This window comes from Saccopteryx leptura, chromosome 1, assembly GCF_036850995.1.
Source record: "Saccopteryx leptura isolate mSacLep1 chromosome 1, mSacLep1_pri_phased_curated, whole genome shotgun sequence".
Classification (NCBI taxonomy): Eukaryota; Metazoa; Chordata; class Mammalia; order Chiroptera; family Emballonuridae; genus Saccopteryx; species Saccopteryx leptura.
The window spans coordinates 221,703,563-221,726,104 of NC_089503.1; the positions used below are offsets into that span (position 1 = coordinate 221,703,563).

At 38.7% G+C, this 22,542-nt stretch overlaps 1 protein-coding gene across 1 annotated transcript in view; it reads right to left on the minus strand.

Moving 5' to 3' along the window:
* DCHS2 (dachsous cadherin-related 2) overlaps positions 1-22,542 on the minus strand; it is a 126,475-nt gene that overhangs the window by 85,084 nt on the left and 18,849 nt on the right. Inside the window, exons 3-7 of the mRNA XM_066360176.1 lie at positions 21,219-21,378; positions 20,657-20,749; positions 17,947-17,949; positions 14,674-14,802; positions 9,628-9,819 (exon numbers count right to left, since the gene is read on the minus strand). Coding sequence (XP_066216273.1) covers positions 9,628-9,819; positions 14,674-14,802; positions 17,947-17,949; positions 20,657-20,749; positions 21,219-21,378 — 577 coding nt within the window. The remainder of the gene's footprint in view (positions 1-9,627; positions 9,820-14,673; positions 14,803-17,946; positions 17,950-20,656; positions 20,750-21,218; positions 21,379-22,542) is intronic.

Sequence of the window (22,542 nt, forward strand, 5' to 3'; positions counted from 1 at the left end):
CTGGAAGTGGCTCTGAGCTCTGAGGTCCCGTCTACCTCCGACACTGGGGACTAAAAGCAAATTGAGAAATACGTCTCTAGAAAAGTGTGGTTCTCCTTGTTCTAAGTTGAATACAGTGCCAGGGCCATGCCAGTGACAAGTTAAAACAAGGGAAATAAAAACCTTAGAAATCCCAGCTAGCCTGTATGTTTAAAATGCAGACTGGCCCTCTCTCTTCAGCAAACCCCAATGACCGGTAGGTCCCGGGGGGAGGGGAATAGGAGGGGACTGCAGACTGATTGTAAGCAGATAGAAAGTAGTGTATTCCATCAGACATAGACCTCACTGTTTCTCCAACTGTCCTTCCTCCCCTCTTTGCTTTCTTGTTACCTTTCCTTCCCCCTTCTTTTTCTATTTCTGCTCCAGTTCAAGAAGTCACTTAGGTCTGCAGGCGGGCTGAGACAACAGGTAATAGAAGTAATGAGAAAGTGGGGAAGATGTGAAGAAATGAGTATCGCTTCACTTTAAGATCTTTGGGAGCAAAGATGTTCATTCCCAGGCTCTCCGTGAAGATCCTAAATCAGGCAATGCTACCAAAAACAGGCCAAAGGTTAGATGGACAAAGTGACCAGTGTGTTGTCACAGAACAATGAATTTCTCTGCAGGAAAAGTATGACACATTTCAGTCTTCCTTTTTTTTTCCCCCATGATTTTCAATGTTTACCTGCTGGATTTACCAAATGGGAGTACTTTCATCTTACAGAAACTACTTGTGAATGTATTAAGTGTATTTTACATACAGTTTCTCTTTCAATTGTTATAATCTCCCTTTTACAAACCTACAGTTTCCTCCATTTCAACAAATATGAAAACCAAAGCAAGAGAAGTGACTTGTCCAAGATAAGCAAGCCTGTAAATAATGGGTCTGCAGCTGGAACGGGGATTCACCTGTTCCCAAAGTCCCTGTGACTTCTTCTAAATTAGGCTTCTTTAAGCATTGTTCTTAGAGAGGCAGGATGAGAAGACCGGGCCAAAAGAAGACTAAAAGTGAGAAAACAGAGACAATGATTTTAAGTAGATTTGCTTTGAAAGCTAGAGGGGCCTAACATGTTTTTCTAAAAAGGTACATGAAATAAAAAGGAGACTTTTTTTTTAAGATAGACACTATTATTATGCCTTGTATGCTTATGGGAGACAGTCAACAGAATTTGAGAAAATCATTATAGAAGTGATCTTCTTCAGAAGCCTGGAATGGATGAGACCTTGAATAGCAAAGGAAGTTGCTTTTGATGCAAACAGGAACATCTCTAATATAATCACACAAAAGGAGGCAAAAAAAACCCAAACATATGCTAGTAGTAGGCAGGAAATCGGGATTTCTTTCTCAAGCATATATATTATTTTCTCTAGGCATATTCAGCTGCATAGGCAAGTGCAGAAAACGTCAGGCTTACACAGGGCTGGGGTTTTTAACCAAAGAGCTTTATGAAGTGAAGGAACTGCATGACTTTCACAATGGGCCAATACATAGTGATCTTAACATGGGAGAATTATCAATTTAATGCAGGCGCTACCGTGAGAGAGACTGACAGGTAAGGTTGCTTATTGGAATACAGCATGCTTGAAGTCGAGATTTCAGAGGTTGTGCATCTACTGGTGATGATTCTCGGGCATGAGAAAGTAAAGGAATTGAGCAGCTCAGGCTTTGGCGTTATTCCATAAATGGATGTTGAAGTCTCGGGCAAAAACAGAGGTGGAGAGGTAGATTGTGAGAAACGTGTAAAGGTCCACAGTGACAATGACGTTGAGAACTTATCAACAACAACAGAACCCATGGTAGAGTATGAAATATAAAGTTCAAATAGAAATTGGCTCTTGATGGAGAAAGAAGTAGAAATGATTTGGATGTTGTGAAGGGCAACAAGGAAGGAACCCTCTTCCACATTTCCCTCCTGGCTTGTGGGTTAGCAGAATGTCCGGTTCTCTGCGAGAGCGTCCGAGAGGAGCAGGTACCCTGAGGGGAGGCCTGTTTTATTCAGGGCAAGAAGATAAAGGAGGAGTCAGAAACCAGGTTGAGTTTATAAGGAAGTCCACTAAATGACGGGCTACGAGTTCCAGAGGGCATGGTAGAAGAGCTTGGGAGGACACAGCGGGTAGGCAAGAAATCAACTCAAATTAGAGGATGAGCAAAGAAAGATGGCGACAAGAACACAGAGAATAATGCGTGGATGGCAGGCTTACTTCTAAAGATAAGAATGAGGTAAAGTGGTATGGAAACATTGTGGGATTGCTTCTGGTAGCATATTAAATAATTGTAGATAATCAGTGTGAGACACAGTTCAGACAATTTAGCTAAAAAATAATGGAGCGACCTAGTAAAAGCTTATTCCTAAAACTGGAGTGCAGGTGGTGGTCAGTGAAATATAGTAAAATAGGAATAAACACTTAACTATGTTTTGGAAAGTGAGATAACATAATCTGTTAAAATTAAAATGAGTGTGCCCTTAATTTTAGTTATGCAGAATGAATAAGTTCTAGAGACTAAAAGACAACATAGTGATTATAATTAATAATACTAAACTGTATACTTGAAATTTGCTGAGTTCTTAAATGGGTTCACTGCTGACTATGTGAACTGATGGACATGTTAATTATCTTGATTGTGGAGATCATTTCACAATGTATATGTGTAATCAAAATGTCAGGCTGTATACCTTAAATATATACAATTTTTTTATTAGTTATTCCTCAATAAAGCTGCACTATAAAGGAAAACAAAGAGTGTGTCCTTTGACTCAGAAATTTGCTTCTGGAGATCTATCTGCTTTACAAGCACACCGTGTAGCACAAATTCAATAGCCAACTTTTATCATGAATACATATAATGGTGAAGGGATAAATCAATTTACTTTCTATATGGCTAGTGTGACACAGCCCTGCCCTCAGCCTGGAACGCTGAGATAGAGATGAAATAGCTTTATCTCAAACACATATTTCAGCTACAGAATTCAGATATCACACACACAAAAAATAGACATAGAATGTTCATAAACATACACACCAAAAAAGAGACATTCCCTCGACAAAAACTAATGGGAAAAGGAAACAGAAATTAGACATAAGCATGAAATAATTATAGCGCTTTATTGTGAAAACCCAACTTGATTTCCAATGTAATCTGATTATTCATTCCCATTATATAATTGTATAGTATCCCCGTGGCTTCTATGGATGAAATAAATAGCAACAATAGTAGTAGCAGCAAAAATAGGTTATTTCAGAAGTGATACCAGCAAAAGAGCAGAAGTGATTGAATTTTTTAAAATATTGACAGTCAGCACAAGAATAAATAGAAGAGAAGCCCAGAACGTCTAGATATTTTACTTTTTAAAAATTCTTCTACTGACAGATAAATATAGTAAGCACCAGCAAATGAGTCTCAGCAACTTTATTCCAAAGAGATGTCAAAACATGTATTAGGAAGAAAAAGGATCAGAGGAAAAACCACAAATTGTCAAGGTAATTCTGTAAAGTTAAAGGTCTTTCATCAAAGTGCACTTCGTTATTTTAAATAGATTCATTAAGGCCTGGACTCCAGCATCTTGAACCAAAAATATCTTGTCTGAGTTCATCTATTCTTCTGATCCAGTCTAGACTGTATTTAAGGGACAGACTACCCAGTCACTGTCAGCATTGTACTCTTCATCTCTGCCAACCTTTCTGATGAGGGACACATGCTACTGTTAGATACTGCACAGAACAATTATGACAGATGCAGACTTCACTCTGTAGAAATGCACAATTCATCACAGAAGAAATCTGTGAATATTATGCAGGCAACAGAATAAACACTGCACCCTGGATAACACACACGAACACTTATTTTGCTTGCTCTCATACATTCTAAGGCAAACATTGGAGGCAGTTTTAGGTCCCAACAAGGTGAAGCTGTTAAAAGCCTATTATTTGGGGGGAAGAGGAAGATGCTTCTAAAATGGGTCTTTAAAAATGCATGGCCAGGTGTGCCCCCCCAGGGGAACCTGTCTTCAGCATGGCTGCCTGTGCAGCTCTCTCCTCGGGCCTCTCTGCACCTCCTCGGACCCATGTGATGGGCAAGAGGAGGAGAAGAAAGTCACCACAATGGAGCAGGTGTCCAAACACTGCAGAAGGAGGACACCTTAAAGATCTGGTAGCCCATTTCCTGAAACTAGATACTAAAAAGACTCCAACTGTAGAAACACCTTGTCCCCACCTTCATCTACATTGAATGTGTCATTCTCTGCTCATCTTGAGAAAGATGAGTTGATCTCTTAACTACATAGATCTTTAAAGGGCCCTGCATTTGGCAACCAAAACCTGGAAGCAAGTCAAACCAATAGGGGTTCTTTAGGTCAAAGTGGGATGATAGACTAAAAGACATAGCTAATTCTTTTTGGTGATTTCCATGAGCATATAAGGGATTACATCATTAGAATGACATATATGCCTTTAACCTGGACATATTTACATGGAGCAAGCTGTCCCCATGAGGGACTGGGCCCACACCCACACTGGGCTGCCAGGTGTCCAGCACTGCCCAGGGGAACATAATCATCCATGGAAGCTATTGGAAACAGTCACCGAAGGTAGACAGACACACCCTATGTTCAGATCTGCTCTGACCAGAGTTTAAGGAAGGAAAACTAGGCAAATGGGTGTGGACTCAGATTACCTCATGGGGAATACGGCTCATTCTAACATCTGGCATTTTGGTGACTATAACCCTGAACCCTCAGACACTGTTCCTCAGGGTGTCTGGGGTGAGGAAGAGGAAGAAAGCCTGGAGCACAACTTATTTAATGACTGTATGCCATGACACTACTAAGAACCGCTGGTTTGTGGGACAGCAGAGGGGACCTAGGTCAGAGAAGAGAAAATGGAAGTGAGGCCCAAAGGAGTGAGGCTCAAAGGTGATAACAAGCAGGCACATGGGGAATCCACATCAGCACCCCTGGAGGTGGTCAGAGTGGTGGCCACAGAGGGCGCTGCTGTGATCAGTGCTGAACAAGAGCTCTCTGCCCCAGACGCCAGGAGGAGGAAGATGATTCCGACAATTCAGTGGCCCTCTGACAGAGCTGAGTTATCACTTCAATGCCATACTGGCCATGAAGCACAAGCTGCCCTATGTTTACAATGACACAAATGAAGCATCTCACCCCAATGATGTAATGGAAGGATGGAAGACTGTGGTGGAGATGGATGCAAAAACTCAAGAGCATCCGGAGAAGATACACTCAGGAAAGGATGCAGATGAGACAGAGGATGCAAACAGAGGAGGTAAATATGAGAAACAGTTATCTTGCAAAGACAATACCTTTTGACTGGGGAAAAATGCATCCCCTTAGTTCAGGGTAGGAAGGCTTTGTGGAAGGATGACACAGTTAAAGGTGCACTTGAATACTTCCATAGAGACTAGTAGCTGAGAGAAAAAAAGCCATTTCCATAGGGTAAGTCTGTAGAGTAGGTTCAGTATGAAAACAGAAAGAACTAAGCAAGAAGGTTTAAATTAAATATCTAGGTTGATTTTTTTTCATTCCTCTGCCAATACTCCTAATTAATGCACTACTTTTTGGCAGTAAAAAAAATTCTGGCATCAAATGACCTTATTTCTAAGACAATTTCTATATACACTTTTACAAAATCATCTGAAACCAACTAATTAGAAACAGATGTTCAACTACTGCAGTATTAGATTTAAACTGGTTATTCAATTCTAGGATGGCCTTTTATAATTGTCTTAAACTCTATTAAATATATATTTCTGAAGCTTTGGATAAATATTTGTGTGTGCATATTGTGAGCTTTAAATCTATTTTATTTATTTGGTTTTTATTTGTTTATTTTTGTTAAGTGAGAGGCGGGAGGCTGGGAGGCAGAAATAGACTCCCGCATGCACCCCGACTGAGATCCACCCAGCAAGCCTTCTACAGGGTGATTCCCTTCCCATCTGGGACCATTGCTCTATTGCTTGGCAACCAAGCTATTTCAGCACCTGAAGCAAAGCATGGAGCCATCCTCAGCAGCCAGGGCCAAATTGCTCGAACCATTTGGGCATGGCTGTGGGAGGGGAGCAGAGAGAAAGGGAGAAGGTGTTGGGGTAAGGGAAGGGGTGGTGAAACAGATGGTTGCTTCTCCTGTTTACACTGGCTGGGAATCTTAAGTTAATCTAAAATCTTCTGTTTATGCCTATTTTTATTTCTTACATGTTTTTTTACATAAAAGCAAGGATTTCTGAAATCACATCATCAGGGGTTGATAAAATCTAACCAAATAGATCACAGTAATTTTAGTGAATATAGTAATAGAACACAGTAATTTCATTAAATGTTTTCATGTTAGCCTCTACATATTTATTGTAATAAATATATTTAGATTCATTTCCCCCATCAATTCATATCTTAAGTAAGTAGATTCTCTCACTAATTTCAAGAGAGAAAGATTAGACCAGAAAGATGTTAGCAATACCCGTCTACATAAGGGAGTAGTCAGTAAGCACATCAAAAAGAAACAAAGAAAGACTCTAATAGAGGTAGTGAAAAGAAAAAGTGCAAAGCAGTGTGTATAGTAGCCTATCTTTGCAGTGATGTAGTGGAAATTGGATAAGCTGTTTGTGAAGTGTACTTGGAAATATAAATGGTCAGGAATAGCCAAAGCAATCTTGAACGTGAACAACAAAGCTAAAAGATTATATGTTTCATGACTTATTATAGAGCTAAAGAAATTAAAGGCATATGAAGCTAGTACAAAGACAAAAACGTCAAAAATAGGGTGTCTAGAAACAGACACACACACGTACAGTTCCATGATTCACGACAAAAGTGATACTTCAGTGTGATAGGGAGAAAATGATCCTTTCAGCACATGGTGCAGGGCAAATTGAATACCCATGATGGAAGAGCCAAACCTCCCTCCCATTAGATTGAAAACATAAGTGTAAAAGATAAATCAATAAAGTTTTTAGAAGAAAACATAAGAGAATATCTTCCTGTCCCTAAGGTAAGCAAGTACTTCTTAAAAGGACAGTTGTAAAGGGGACAAGTACGAGTTGTAAAGGGAAACAAACTGATAGACTGAGCTTTATGAGAATTAGGAACTTCTGGCCCCAGCTGGTTGGCTCAGTGGTAGCGTGTCAGCTTGGCATGTGCAAGTTCCCAGTTTGATTCCCAGTCAGGAAACACAGGAGAAGTCACCATCTGCTTCTCCACCCCTCCCCCTCTCCTTCCTCTCTCTCTCTCTCTCTCTCCCCTCCTCCTGCAGCCATGGCTCAAGTGGTTTGAGAAATTGGCCCTGGGCATTGAGTATGCTCCATAGCCTCTGCCTCAGGCACTAAAATGGCTTGGTTGCTGAGCAACAAAGCAGTGGCCCAGACAAGCAGAGCATTGCTCCTTAGTGGGCTTGCCAGGTGGATCCCAGTTGGGGCGCATGCAGGAATCTGTCTCTGCCTTCCCACCTCTCATACAATAAAAAAAAAAAAAAAGAATTAAGGACTTCTATTTCTCAAAACATACCAATAAAGCAAGCCGGAGAATGGGAGAAAATATATGTAATAAATATATCCAAGAAAGAACTTGAATGCCAAAAATATAAAAATTTCATACAAATCAATAAGAATCCAACAGTACAATAGGAAATAGATAAAGAATTGGACAGACAGTTTACAAGTTAAACAAGTAGCCAGTAAACATTTGAAAACACGCTCAATTCATTAGTCGGCAATTTAATGCAAAGTAACCCCCCAATGTGCTATACCATTTCACAGGGACCTGAATTGCTATCAATAAAAAGATATTATATTCCAAATGTTGGGCACAATGGAGCAAATAAAATTCTTGTACTGTACTGGAAAGAGAATAAATTGGTACAACAATTTTGAAAAGTTGTTTGGCTTGCTTATGATCTAGCAATCCCACTCTTAAATAAATACTCACTAAAAGTGTTTATATTTGTTCACCAAATCAAATGTATACATTAATAGAAGCACTATTTTTAATAAAAACAGATACCATCCATTATACAATAGGTAAATATTGTGGATTCACAGGAAAAAATACTATAAACCAATGAGAATAAATGAACTATTGCTACGTACAACAGCATGAATGATTCCCACAAATTGTTGGGCAAAAACAACAGTAAAAGCGCATGCTATATAAATCCATTCATTGAAAGTTTAAAACTTGGCAAATCATGTTTGGTGTTAGAAATCAATAGTGATTGTTCTTAAAGGGTGAGAGGGACAGTTACAGCAAGAAGGCAAGAGAGGAGCTTTCAGGGTGCTGGTAATTTTTCCTCGCCTCTTTCCATGAATGTACTTATTTTGCAAAAATCTGATAAGCTATACTAATGATTTTTGCACTCTTCTGCATGTTTTTTTTAATTTTTTTTTTAGATTTTATTTATTGATTTTTGGAGAGAGGGGAGAGAGAGAGAAAGAGAGGGAGAGGGAGAAAGTGGGGGAAGAAATGGGAAGCATCTACTCATAGTAGTTGCTTCCTGTATGTGCCTTGACTGGGAAAACCCCAGGATTCGAACCAGTGACCTCAATGTTTCAGGCCAATGCTTTATCCACTGAGCCACCACAGGTCAGGACTATTTTTTTTAATGTTAACTGCAAAGTTTGAAGAAACAGAAAGACCGAGGAGCTAGTTTGAAGGTGCCTCACTAAATAAGGTCAACATAAACATCAGAAAGAATAAGGTTGGCAATGGGTAAAACAGATAAAGTATATAAAAAACTAAGAATTGATAATAAAACTAGGAAAGCATCATCATTACTCTTTGGAGAGGGCAAATGCATCAACTCATTATTCTAAAAACCCAATAAAATATAAGAGAAATAATCAGGTATATACAGTGCCTTTCCTGTATGAATTACATTGTAGGGTATTCAAACAGTTAATGAGCAAACATTCTTCTTAGCTGAAGATTCCAGATAATAAATGCAAAAAGAAATGATAGAATTCAAAAATGACCATATCATGTAATGAAATAACGGTATGTGTCTGCTAATAATGCAGCAATAGCACATAGCATCACCTGCATGAATCAAAAGCAAATCAGGTCTCTGGCTCTAAATGCCAGTTTATAGGACATAAGATAAAAGAGCATATTAAATAAGTCCCAAGGATGTGATTCAGCTGCATTCAGAATGTAGAAAACTTACAGGGCAAATGACCTGATTTCTTCCCCAAAATAAATATCCTAGAAAAGGTAAGGGGGAAGGGGGCTGACTATCATAGATTGAAACTTAAGAAAGTTAGTGATGAAATCAATTTGTAAACTTATTTGAACTTTGATTTAAACAAGCAAACTATTAAAAGACATTTTTTAGAGAATCCAGAAATTTTTAAATGAAATAGATATTAGATATGATTAATTACTGTTAATATATGATAGTTGTGTTTAAAAATCATTATTTGTTACAGATATTATTGAAGTATTTATGGATAAAATGATATAATGTCTGGTATTGGCTTCAAAATTCCTCAGAAAGGAAAAAAGGTAGTGATTTATGAAACAACATTGGCCACTGACAATTATTGGTAATTTCTAATGTATACACCATGGTTCACTTTTGAGTCTATTTAAAATTTCATTCATAAAGACTTACCCCATCTCTAGCTTTCACCAAGAGATCATAAGTTTCTGGATCCCTTTCCCTGTCAATATCTTGAGAAACACAGATTCTCCCATCATGCGGATCAATCTGGAAGGCTCGAGGTGCTTCATAGCTTTGGAATCCGTCATAAAGAGAGTAGTCAACCACGCCATAGAGTCCTGCATCCGCGTCAGAGGCCTTTACCTACGAGACAGGAGGTCAACCAGGGAGGAAACAGAAACGTTAGCATCACTTTTCAGTTGGTCATGAATTACCATCATGATTTGCACAACCAAGCAACCCCTTCAGCTATTCACAGAGTATAAGCTTTGGTTTTATGTCTCTCTCCTCTTACCTTCTGTGACAATTTTTCTCTCACTTTTCTGCTTCATTTGTGAGTTCTCCTTCTCATTCCTGTACTTTCAAGGGATCTCTGACAGTTTGAGCTCCTAGGGGCTCTGCCCTTTGTCCTTTTGCCTTCTTATTCTTCTCACTATATTACATGATCTCATTTAATCTCAAGAGTTTAAAAACATCCACATGCTAACCACTTGACAACATATCTGTGGATTCTCTTATACCAAAGTCCTTTAGGTGAGGGGTTCAATACCTCACCGCCACCCTTTCAGAGCAGCAAGGGAAAGGCAGAGAAACCAAGGCCATAAGTGGCATGATTATTGATTACTGGTAATCCAGTCTAACTGATAGAATTTACCCTGGAGTATGAGGTTTGAGTTCCCCAAGCCAGGTTTCCTTGCAAGAGTAACACCCCCATCAGGGCCCCACAGAGTTGTGCAGACTGAGTCCCGCATAGAGGCCCATGCCAGGGGATGCGTAGAGATGGAACACAGCCCGTGCTCGACTCGCCCCCACACACACACTGACATGGAGCAGTAACCACCCAAGGGAAAGGGCATCTTTCTCTTTGACCATTAATACCCTTCATGTTTATAGTGCTCACATGCCTGGTGATAAGGATGATGCAATTGGATTTATAAAAGCATTTTAACTAATTTACATTAATGTGAAAGTATTTAGTGAGAAATACAGCAGGCTATATAGAACTCAAAATATTTTTGAGCTCAAAGGCGCAGTATAATCTTTTTTATTTGCAATTCAATTAACAGCAAACATCTAAATAGCACAATAAAAGAAGCACTTTAAGGGAAGATCAACAAAAAAAAGGGTGGGGAGAAGAAAATTATATTTATGCTATAGAAAAGATACTATTCTAATGGCTTAACATGCATTACATACTTATAACCTATAATGAACTCCACTTTACAGATCAGACAAGTCAAGCTCAGAGAGCTTAAGTAATTTGCCAAAGATCACATAACTAAGTAAGTGTCAAAACTGGTTTTTAGGCCCAGGCAGTTGGACAGTAGAGGACATGCTATTAAGGATCACACTAGCCTACTGCCCAAGTCTTAGCCCTTGTCGGTTCATCCTTCATTTACTGCAAAAAATAACTCCCAATCTCCTGACTTTCCTCCAGTGCAGAACTTGTTAGATCGTGTGTAACACCGTTCCAAGTAACTGTTGATTTAATATGCATGTGGCTTTCTCCCCAGAATAGCATTAGCATGAAGAAAGTTAACTGGCAGTAAAGCCTGTGCTCTTGAGTCTTAGCTGAACCTTCTATTCCATGTAGTCACATCCAACTGGGTTCCCTAAAGCAGAAAAATAGATACAGCATTAACAGTTGGAAATAAGAGAATTAAGCAGATAATTCAGAGTCCAACATCCAACTACTAGACATCCCATACAAAGAGAATAGAGAACAGAAAAAATGAAGAAAAAAAAAGAGCAACTATTTATTTCATAAGACACGTGCTGGTGAGGCCCCCAAAGTCACGAAGATAGGGGGAAAGTATGGATGAGGCACTTTTGTTTTTAACTTCCTCACTCTAGAAGTTATGCTCAGCTCGTAGTTCACTGGTTGGAACTAGTAATATGGCCTCAACCTAACTGGAGGAGAGACTGGGAGAGTGGAGGACGACAAAGATGCTTGGTAAATACAGTCTCGGCCACAAGTGCTTCTATGTCTTTATATGAAGACAGGTGACTAAGATTACGTAGGTCTCTAAGTAACCTCTACTATGCAGTGAAGTTTAAGCAAGTGGAAAGTCATACCCAGACAAGACCCCCCAGAGTGATCCTACTACAGATTCAGTTTGGGCAGTCTTATTATTTCTGTAAGGTTTTTATTTTTGGAGGAAGGCTAACAGAAGGCAATCAATCATCATCATTATTAGTGTTTCTACTGTCCACTAGATTGAAAAAAATTGGTCTACTCAGCATCAATACAATATACATGCAGGAGCTATATCCGAATTATCATGTTTCCCAAACGAAACCCCATTCCAATATTATGTTCAACAATCAAAGTTTTCAACCAGACCCTTCATCCCATTCTATCTGCTCTGAGCACATTATTGGAATGTGACTTTTGGGACAATTTTGTAATCTAGCCCAGTGGTCCTCAATCAGGAGCAAGTTTGCTTTTCAAGGACATATGGCAGCATCTGGAGACATTTTTTATTGTCACAGCTGGGGAGAGGGTGCTGCTGGCACCAGGAGGTTGAAGCCAGAAATGTTGCTAAACATCTTACAATGCATAAAGCAGACCCCACAACAAACAACTCTCTGGCTAAAAATGAAAATAGTTTCTAAGTTCAGAATCCTTGCACCTGATGAAAATCGTAAGTTATCAATATAACTTTCTTCTTTGTCTTTTTTTTATTGATTGGTTTTTAGAGAGACAGAGAGAATAAGAGAGAGAAAAAGAGAGAGTGAGGGAAGCAATCATTTGTTGTTCCACTTAGTTGTGCATTCATTGGTTGCTTCCTGTATGTGTCCTAACCAGAGATCAAACTTGCAACCATGGTGTTTCAGGATGATGTTCTCACCAACTGAGATAACCAGCAAGGGCCATCTTTAACTTTTTCAACTAATGACACCGTCTTTCAAATTTATCTTCACTCTCATCTATCATATTCTTTGGCAAAATTTCATCCTGTGCAACTAGCTAACATGTTTGTGAGTTATTCTTCTCATCAGATGGGCCGAACCAGGAAACCCACAAACTTCCCCACTACAAAGGATGAAATTCCAAGTACATTTGGTCTATTCCATTCTGGCAGCTGTTAATGATTTAGTAGCCTCAAGTTCCAAAAAAAACCAAATATATCTTCTAAAACCATATGTATTCTCAATAACTTTGGCTTGATTGGAAGATAAATACAATGAACTTCAAATTCCAAAACTCATTCTCAGCCTTTACAGCATATATTAACAAGTAATTTAGCTCATATAAAACAAGTTTTATTTCCACTTTTTTCTCATCTGGACTTTTGGCAAGCAAAATGTAAGGAGTCAAAGTGGGACAAGAGTACTGATCTCAATTTATGTTAGCAGTTCAAATGCTGAGTTTAAGAACTATAAAATAACAATGTATTCCTCCTTGTTTTTATTCAACTCCATAAAAGTATTGACCTAATATTCCAGAACAACATATTCCACCTACTGATATTTGGTCTTGAACATCTATAATAAATTTGGCATCTTTATGAGGTCTATATTTCTCTATATCCATTGACTGGCACAGAAAATGTCGGCAATTTATATAAATAACAGAATATGGAAATGGCTTTGCCAAACTTCAAGAGGAAATCCTGATTAGTAAATAAGCTTAGTGGGCCCTTTCTTCTGAGATAGCTGCTTAAATCAAAGGACAGAGAAGCATCTGCTGATCAGAATCTAGTATCACAATTTTATAGCGTTAAACTAGGGATCTAGAGATCTCAGGAAGTTTTTATCCCTGAATCCACTCAGAGTGCCACATGCGAGCACCGTCAGTGCCATTCCTGGCCTCCTCATCTCAGTCACAATTTGTGTGTCTTAGACTGAGATGAATTTGATGATTTCACTTTCAAATTATTCTGACTCCGAACTATTCTCTTAGCCTGATCTTTCACAAATTTAATGGGGACATTATAAAAATGTAAAATATTAATATGCTATAAATATCTCCCTGATTCTATTATTAGCTTCCTGAAATTTAAAGAATTTTTACCACCTTCTTAAGTATTACATAAAGATATTCTTTTTTACATCTGGGTCAAGATTTCTTCATATGAATGTGTCATGGAGACCGAACAAATTGAGAACACTGGCGCTTGAAAGCATGTTTGCATATTCCACAAGTGGAATGAATTTATTTGCATTTTCCTCACCAAAATAGCTCCCCCCCCCACCATGTAGTTGTTTCTTCAATAACTGTGCAGCTCTGTTGGAGGTCATTTGCCCCGCCAAACACATCAGCACCCAAAAATTCGAAAGCCAACCCAAAGTCACAGGGAGATAGATTGTCAATTACAGAATTTAATTCAGTGACATGTGTAGAAGAGCCTCAGCTGAATTTACAAAAATAAAAAAAGCAAAACAAACCAAGTCCTAGAATAAAGCAACTGCACTTTTGATGAAATTTAAAATTAAGTCATTTCCTTTCATCTTTTTCTTATTATAATTTTCAAAATTATATGCTATAGCCATGAGCATATAACAGTTTGTTTAAAGAAACAAAGTTATTGACACAATGCACCCACAGACAGAACTTCAAACAGAAGGAAGAAAAAAAGAAAAGAAATCACAAAATATTGCAGCACAAGTTAGATTAGGCATTGGGACCACAATGGATGGTCCCCATATGTAATATGCCACTCTCTGAACACAATTTTGGTGACTTCACCAACAACCTGTGTCTTACTAAGTCTAATAATCAAGGCTGGGTCCTTATTTTCTATACCACTCAGCCACTCTTACCACAGTTAATCATCTCTTTCTTGCTGAAACACTGCCTCATCAGGTATCACATTCTAGACTCTCCTTCTCCTCTCATACTTATGCTTCCTTTACTGGTTAAGTTCCCCATCCTCTGAACACAATAGCCCTAGAACTTCGTCTTCAGACCAATTCTCTTTTCAATCAATACACATTGCCTGTATGGGCATTGCCCATGGTGGGCAACCCTGATAAATTTGACTTGCATTTAACCCTCAGAACATTCCTTTGTAGCTCAGGAAAATAACTCTCATCTTTGTCTCCTTGCAATATCCTATAATCTTTGTGCTCTTGCTGCACTTGCTCAGGTTCTATATTTTCTTTATCCTCCTCCAAGTCTTGCTGAATATACAGTCAAATTTGTGATTCTGAAATGAAAACTAAGCAAGAACAACAAAAGAATGATATTTTTATAACACCCATCAAATACACATTGAGGAATAATTTTTTATTCCTAAAACACAATCTAGGCCGTGGCCGGTTGGCTTAGTGGTAGAGCGTCGGCCCGGCAGGTGGAAGTTTCTGGTTCAATTCTTGGCCAGGGCACACAGGAGAAGTGCCCATCTGCTTCTCCACCCCTCCCTCTCTCCATCCACTCTATCTCTCTCTTCCCTTTCCACAGCCAAGGCTCCATTGGAGCAAAGTTGGCCCAGTGCTAGGACAGCTCCATGGCCTCCACCTCAGGTACTAAAATGGCTCCAGCTGCAACAGTGCAATGCACCAGATAGGCAGAGCATTGCCCCCACCCAGTCGGGTGCATGTAGGAGTCTCTCTGCTTCCCTGCTTCTTACTTCAGAAAAATACAAAAAAAATAAAAATTAAAAAAACACACAATCTATTAAGCAAGCTATACCATCATAGAATAAAACCCAAAATACTAAAACCAGCAAAATAAAAAATAAAATAAAAATGACCTGGCTGGTTAGCTCAGCAGTAGAGCATCAACCTGGTATGTAGAAATCCCGGGTTTGATTTCCGGTCAGGGCACACAGAAGAAGTGACTATCTGTTTCTTCACTCCTCCCCCTTCTTTCACTCTCTCCCCCTCCCACAGCCATGGCTCAAAATGGTTCAAGCAAGTTGGCACTGGGCACTGAGGATAGCTCCATGGCCTCGCCTCAGGCTCTAAAATAGCTCAGTTGCTGAGCAACAGAGCAAGGGCCCCAGATAAGCAGAGCATCCCTCGTAGGGAGCTTTCTGGGTAGATCCCAGTCAGGGCACATGTGGGAGTGTGTCTCTCTGCCTCCCTGCCTTTCACTTTATTAAAAACCAAAACAAAACCTATATTGCATGTGAAACTATTCAGTGGTTGGAAACAGAACTATTTTATTTTCACCTTTTAAAATATATTTTCAGAGAAATTGATAGAGCTGTTAGATGAATAAACTAATTGGCTTAATTAAAGAATGGGATTAAGAAACCACTAATCCTACTACTTAGTGCCCCACCCTCCCCCCAAAAAGTAGCCAAAGGAAATTTCATGAAAGGAGACCAATGAGTAGGGATGAGGGGTAACTTGTCGTATGTGATATTACAAAGTAAACAATTAAAAGTGTGTGATCTAGCTTAACCAGGTGGTTGAGCAGTGGATAGAGTGTTGGACTGAGATGCAAAGGACCCAGGTTTGAGACCCTGAGGTCACCAGCTTGAGCACGGGCTCATCTGGTTTGAGCAAAGCTCACCAGCTTGTACCCAAAGTTGCTGGCTTGAGCAAGGGGTTACTCGGTCTGATGTAGCCCCACGGTCAAGGCACATATGAGAAAGCAATCAATGAACAACTAAAGTGCCACAATGAAAAATTGATGCTTCTCATCTTTCTCCCTTTCTGTCTGTCTGTCCCTAACTGTCCCTCTCTCTGACTCTATCTCTGTCTCTATAAATAAAAAAATAAAATAAAAGAGTGTGATCTAAAAATAGAATTGGCAGGCAGATCAGTAGAACAGAAAAGCAAGACATAAAACAGATGATGGTAAACCTAATTTTTTTTAATATTACAAAGGAAACATCATAAACCACAGAAGTTGCTAGAAAAAAGTAGCACAGAACATAGGGAAAAAAATCAAGTTTGATATTAACCTCACACTAAAATAAGGTCTACACAGATATGTTAAATATAAATAACAAAATTATTTAAAGCACAAAGAATATATATATAACTATTTGGCTGATTCTTACATTGGAAAGAAATGTCAAAGTAAAAAGGAATTACAAAGCTAAAACAGATGGACAAAATTCACAAAGAAAAATATTTAAAGGCAAATTAGGTATGTTTTCTGAAACAAATACATTAAAAAGTTAACGCCCTTAATATGAAAGTAGAACTTTAAAAATAAAAAATATTGATTTCCTAATACAAAAAATAGACAAAAATCCCCTAAACAATTCACAGAAGAATAACTATATTTAAGATATTAAATTTCAATAGTAATCAAAAAGATAAAAAAAATATTTTTCAAATATTGGCAACCATTAGGTTAATAGCAATTGGGGAAGCAAATTGCAAACCATCAAAATAATACAAGTGATGGCAAAGATGAAATAAATATGCAGTCATTTTTAAAGGTTATTTGGAAATTAACTTTTCTTTTTACCATATACATATGGTTAACATTCTCCCAGAACTAAAAATATTCATCTTCTTGACCCAATTAGTATATGTCTAGGAATATATGTAGACAGACATTTGTATGAAGGACATATACATAATGTAGCATCATTTATTCAAGAACCCAAATATCTAACTGTGGCAGGATAGTACAAAGCTAGGGAAACTCCTTGACAAGTGAAATAAGGGAAACTGAGGTGAAATAATAAAACAAGGCCAAACAATTTGAGCAAGTTTCAGCCAACTAACGCATCACAAGGTTTTACCTTCCCTACCCAAGGACACTTAAGAGCAAATGATTGACAGGTTCCAGACTGTCCCAGGGCAAACAGGCCTTGGTCTCAGTCCCTCTTTAATAACATTCTTTTAAAAATCAAACTAACCAGAAAATAACCCTGACACCTCTTTACACAGATTTTGATAAATCAACATACTGAAGCATACACCTGAAAACCTAATGAATATTCTATTAAATCTCTTTCCTGGGAGCTCCCCTAGGAATCTCAATGGCTAAAGAAAGATAAAAAGCCTCAGGACAAAGAACAAAATAGCATGCTCACTATCTAATACGCCGATAGTTTTCTCTCTTACTCTAAGGGTCCCCACCAGACTTGCAATCAGGGGAGCAGTGGGCGGCAGTAGCTCGTCCTGGGCTAACGTCCTAAACTGGCCTCCAAGGCCCCCTTTTTCTCCAACTTTCCAGAGAGCCAAAGCAGCTCTCCTATTTTGGCTCTTCTAGCCTAACCCCTTCCTTCATTGCACTGCCCCCAGCTTTAATAAACGTACTCTCAAAATCACCTGGATTAGTGTTGTGAAATCTCTCCTACACGAAGTCAAGAATCCACACACTATAGCTGGCCAGAGGGCTCTGGGCCCACTCACCATCTGTAACACAACAACAAAAGTCATTAAATGATTTATAATTCATCCATAAGAATTCAAAGTAGCCATGAAAACTGTGTACTTAAGAACACATATTTAGTAAGAATGAAAAAGGCAACAAAAAATCATATATATATATATATATATATATATATATATTATCCCATTTAGGCAAAAAAAAAAAAAGTTCAACATATAGAATAAAAACTTAAAAAAAAAAAAAAAGCCAGAGGAAGAAACACTTCTGAATGCACTTCATGAGACTAGCGTTGTTATCCTGATACCAAAACCAGATAAGAACAAGAACACTGCACATTAATATCCCGGAGGAACATACACGCACAAATTCTCAAACAAAATTCAACAATATAGTAAATAGATGGTCTTATTATGGTCATATGGGACTTATTTCAGGGATACAAAGATAGCTCAACATCCACAAATCAGTGTGATACACCACATTAAAAGAATAAAGGATAAAAATCATACGCTTATCTTAACAAATGCAGAAAAAGCATTTGACAAAGTTCAACATCCACTTATGATAAAAAACTTTCAGCAGCCTGACAAGGCAGTGGCGCAGTGGATAGAATGTTGGTATAGGACGCTGAAGACCCAGGTTCAAAACCCCGAGGTTGCTAGCTTCAGCATGGGATCATTCGGCTTGAGCACAGGCTCACCAACTTGAGCGCAGAGTCGCCAGCTTGAGCATGGGATCATAGACGTGACCCCATGCTTGCTGGCTTGAGGACCAAAGGTAGCTGGCTTGAGCCCAAGGTCGCTGGCTTGAGCAAGGGGTCACTGGCTTGGTTGGAGCCCCCATCCCCATCAAGGCACATAGGAGAAGCTATCAATGAACAACTCAAGTGCCGTAATTACAATTTGATACTTCTCATCTCTCTCCCTTACTGTCTCTCTCTCTCTTTAAGAAAAAGAAGAAAAATAAACGAAAGAACAGATTGAAATTCTGGGAGCAATTTTAAGTAAACTACTTTACTCAAAATCTATTCATTTTAATATAGTTAGTCATAATTCCTACATCATCTTTTACTTTCAGATACACCTGAAAAACAATTATGACTTTGTTTTACAAATTCTACCTGCATGGGTTTTAAGGTCTATATTTAATTGTTTATTATTTACATTAACAGTGTTAGTAACAAAAGTAAAATTTTCCGAGTTCTGATTTTTCTGATCACCTAATATGAACTATCCACTTCTGTATTATTTTCACAAACAATATCGCAGTATAACTCTTTTAACTTCAGATACTTTATACTACTCTTTATCACCAAACTATAATAAAATGAAAGAAAAATCATACTTGAAAAAACAAATCAATCTTTAATTGAATGCTTTCACAGTATTCTTACAGATATCTAGAAACAACAAATTATATGATTAGAAATATTTTGTGTATCCAAAAATAAACTTGTATTACAAATATTATATGACTATCAGAGATATTCACAATGTCTAACACCATAAATCCCTTGATGACAAACTAATTCACGAGCTAAATATTTCCTCCAAGGCTTTATTTTCCTGAAGCGTAGCCATAAATTCCTTGGCCAGTATGAACCTTATATGAGATTTGGCAGAATAAACAGAGATTATAAAAGCTTATGCCCTGTTCCTATTAGTTCTTCCTACCTCAAGGATTTCACAATGGGATTGTTTCAAATAGACACAAACATCAAACTGCTGAGTAAATGTCTCCTTTTCTCTCTCTGGATTCCCTGCTTTAGTGATCTCATCCATTCTCATCATTTTAAAATTTTCCTGTATTAGGACAACACCCATTTCCCATCTCCCGCCTGAACTCTCTCCCTGTGCTCCTAATTCACATATGAAAGGCCTCCGTAAGGTGCCCACTAGGCGTGGTTCATAGGCACCTCACATTCAACATGTCTGAAACAGAAATTTCTATTTCTTCCCACCCACTGCCCCAAGTCACTTCTCGTTTTGTCTTTTCCAATGAAATGGCATTTCCATCCATCCTAAGACTCAAATGAAAAACCTAGGAGTTACTCTTTCCTTCTTTCTCTTAACTGGCAGGGGAAAAATGCCCAGCAAAATAGTTACAGACTATGTCCCTTAGCTTAACAGTGAGAGTTACAGAATGATGCTGAAGAGATTGAATGAGATAAGTATAGGCTGGTGATCATATATAAAAATACTTAACTTCAAAAGTAATTAGATAAGCTCTCATCCAAACTTTTTTTGTTATTGTTTTATATTAGTTTTACCTCTCAGATTTGGAAAGATGAAAATGAATGGTTGAAGATATTCTCATTTTTCAGTACAAATTTGGAAACAGTACAAAAGGGCCATCAAAATGGAGTTCGTTAATTTAAAATGACACAGTGGAATAGTATGCATTCGTTAAAATGAATAAGGCAGATTCACATGTGCAAAACATAGAAGAAGAAACAGAAAATACTGTCAAGAATAAAAGTTGTAAAACTTTATAGGTCCAGTAAGATCCAATTTTTTAATTAAAAATATATAATTATGTGGAGCAATGGTCCTGATTCTTCTGAGCCCAGAGCCTCACAGGCTAAGCAAAGAGAATGGCTTTTCTAATGACCTGGAGACACAGGGGCTCCCTCAGCACTCGAAAACTAGTATTAGCCCCATCATGAGAGACGACTGAGCATTCCCGGGCCTCCCCCAGCTGTCGCGGTCAGATGGAAGCCTTCTCCCTCACCTCCACCTCGGGACTAGAATCGTCCCCACTCCAGAAGCAAAAAGGATGGATCAAAGAATTTCTAAGACTGGTTTTGCAAGAGAAGGTAAGGCGCTGAAGAAGAAAAGAACAAGTTAAACGGACTGACAGATTGAGAAGCAAAGGAACACCTCTCCAAGGGAAGGGTCACTTGCAAATGGGAACAAAAGCTCAGGCCAGACAACAGGGCAAATGGTCAGCGAGGCTGAAAGCACCACACCTGACTTCCCAACCCTCTTGACACCGAATGTGTTGTATTGTGTGCACGAATCTTAAATACAAAGGTGATTTTACAATGTAGTTCCAGAATAATCGCAGAGAAATAAACTATAGCATAGGAATATAGTCAATAATCTTGTAATAACCATGTGTTGGACTAGGTAGGTATCTGAATTATCAGGGGACCATCCTGTAAAGTACATGAATGTCTAACCACCATGCTGTACATCTGAAACTGATACAGAATAACACTAAATGTAAACTGTAACTGAAAAATAAATAATTTTTTTTAAGAAGGTGACTTGACAGGTTTTGTGGCTCCAACTCTGTGTTCGCCAGCAGAAAAAGAAAATCGGGTATGATTTTCCCTGCGGGCACCTGTACGCCTGCAGTCCTTCCACGTGAGCACAGGAGAGGAAGGCGATGGCCACGGGGTACCACTGGGCCTGCTGGAAGGCGAGGCTTGTCTCCTCTCCACCAATTTCCTACTCAAGAGAGAAGACTATTGTGCAGAGCTACATAAAGGTTACTATTTCCAGAGAAAACAAAAATCTGAAGAATACACCTCAAACTCCTAACAGGTGTTCTCTCTTGGGATATACTCATGGCAAGCTATACTTTTGAAATATGTTTTTAATAAACAGTGTTTTCTATTAAGCCTGATATATATAGTATATTACATATATGTATATGTATATATCTTCTATGTTGTATAATTTTAAGAGCCACCTTCTCCCCATTCCACTCACAAAGGGAACCTTGAAAGCCTATCGTCAAGAAAGGGGAGCTGGTTGTTGAATTTTTTAAAGGATTCATTCATTTTACATGTTGAATTCTCTTTTGGGAACGAATATCATAAATTAGAACCACGTGACTTTTATCTTAGTCGTACTTCTCCTGTATATGTTATGCCAAACAAAGAGCTACTTGAAATGTATGCCCAGAGGTCTTCCTAGTGGAAGAGTGTCTCTCAGACAGAGACACAAACAAGCAGCCATCAAGTCAAGGGGGGGCCATGGTTTGAAAAATTCTAACGAGAAGACAAGTGGGAAGGCCAAGTGAAGTCACATCCACAATATACCTTTAGGCTGTGAGTTCCAATATGGACTCTGACTTACTAATACCATAGTTAACTGCTGTTTTCACACCTGCAAAGGCAGCATACTCACAGTTGGCAAATGTTAAGGTTTGGAAATCGAGACTCCATTTAGCAGCTTTGCTTACCTGGGGGAAAAGAAGATGGTGCAGGTAGATGGAACTGAAGCATGGGTGCACTGCTTCGCCTCCCTGCCCCCGGCACAAACACTTTTACAGAACTGTGTATTTACTGTAAGCGTATACTTTAGGGGAAATCCTATTACATGTCAGTGTTCCCTTTTATAAAGACCTACAGGAAAAAAATTCCCCCAGGCTTTAGTTCCAGGAAAGGTGATGCTTCTCTTGAGTAGCAGGAATGTTTTAACTCGGTGACTGCACTGATCTTATCTCTCTGGGGAAACCTACCAGATGTAATGCAGGTGCAGGATCTTGCAGACTCCACTTCCACGGACTAAATTCTTTCCAGCTCCATCTTACTGTGCCACTTTACTTTCAGCTGCCCATTGTCTTGAATTTTATTTTCATCTTTCTGAATGTTATGTAGTTTTGTT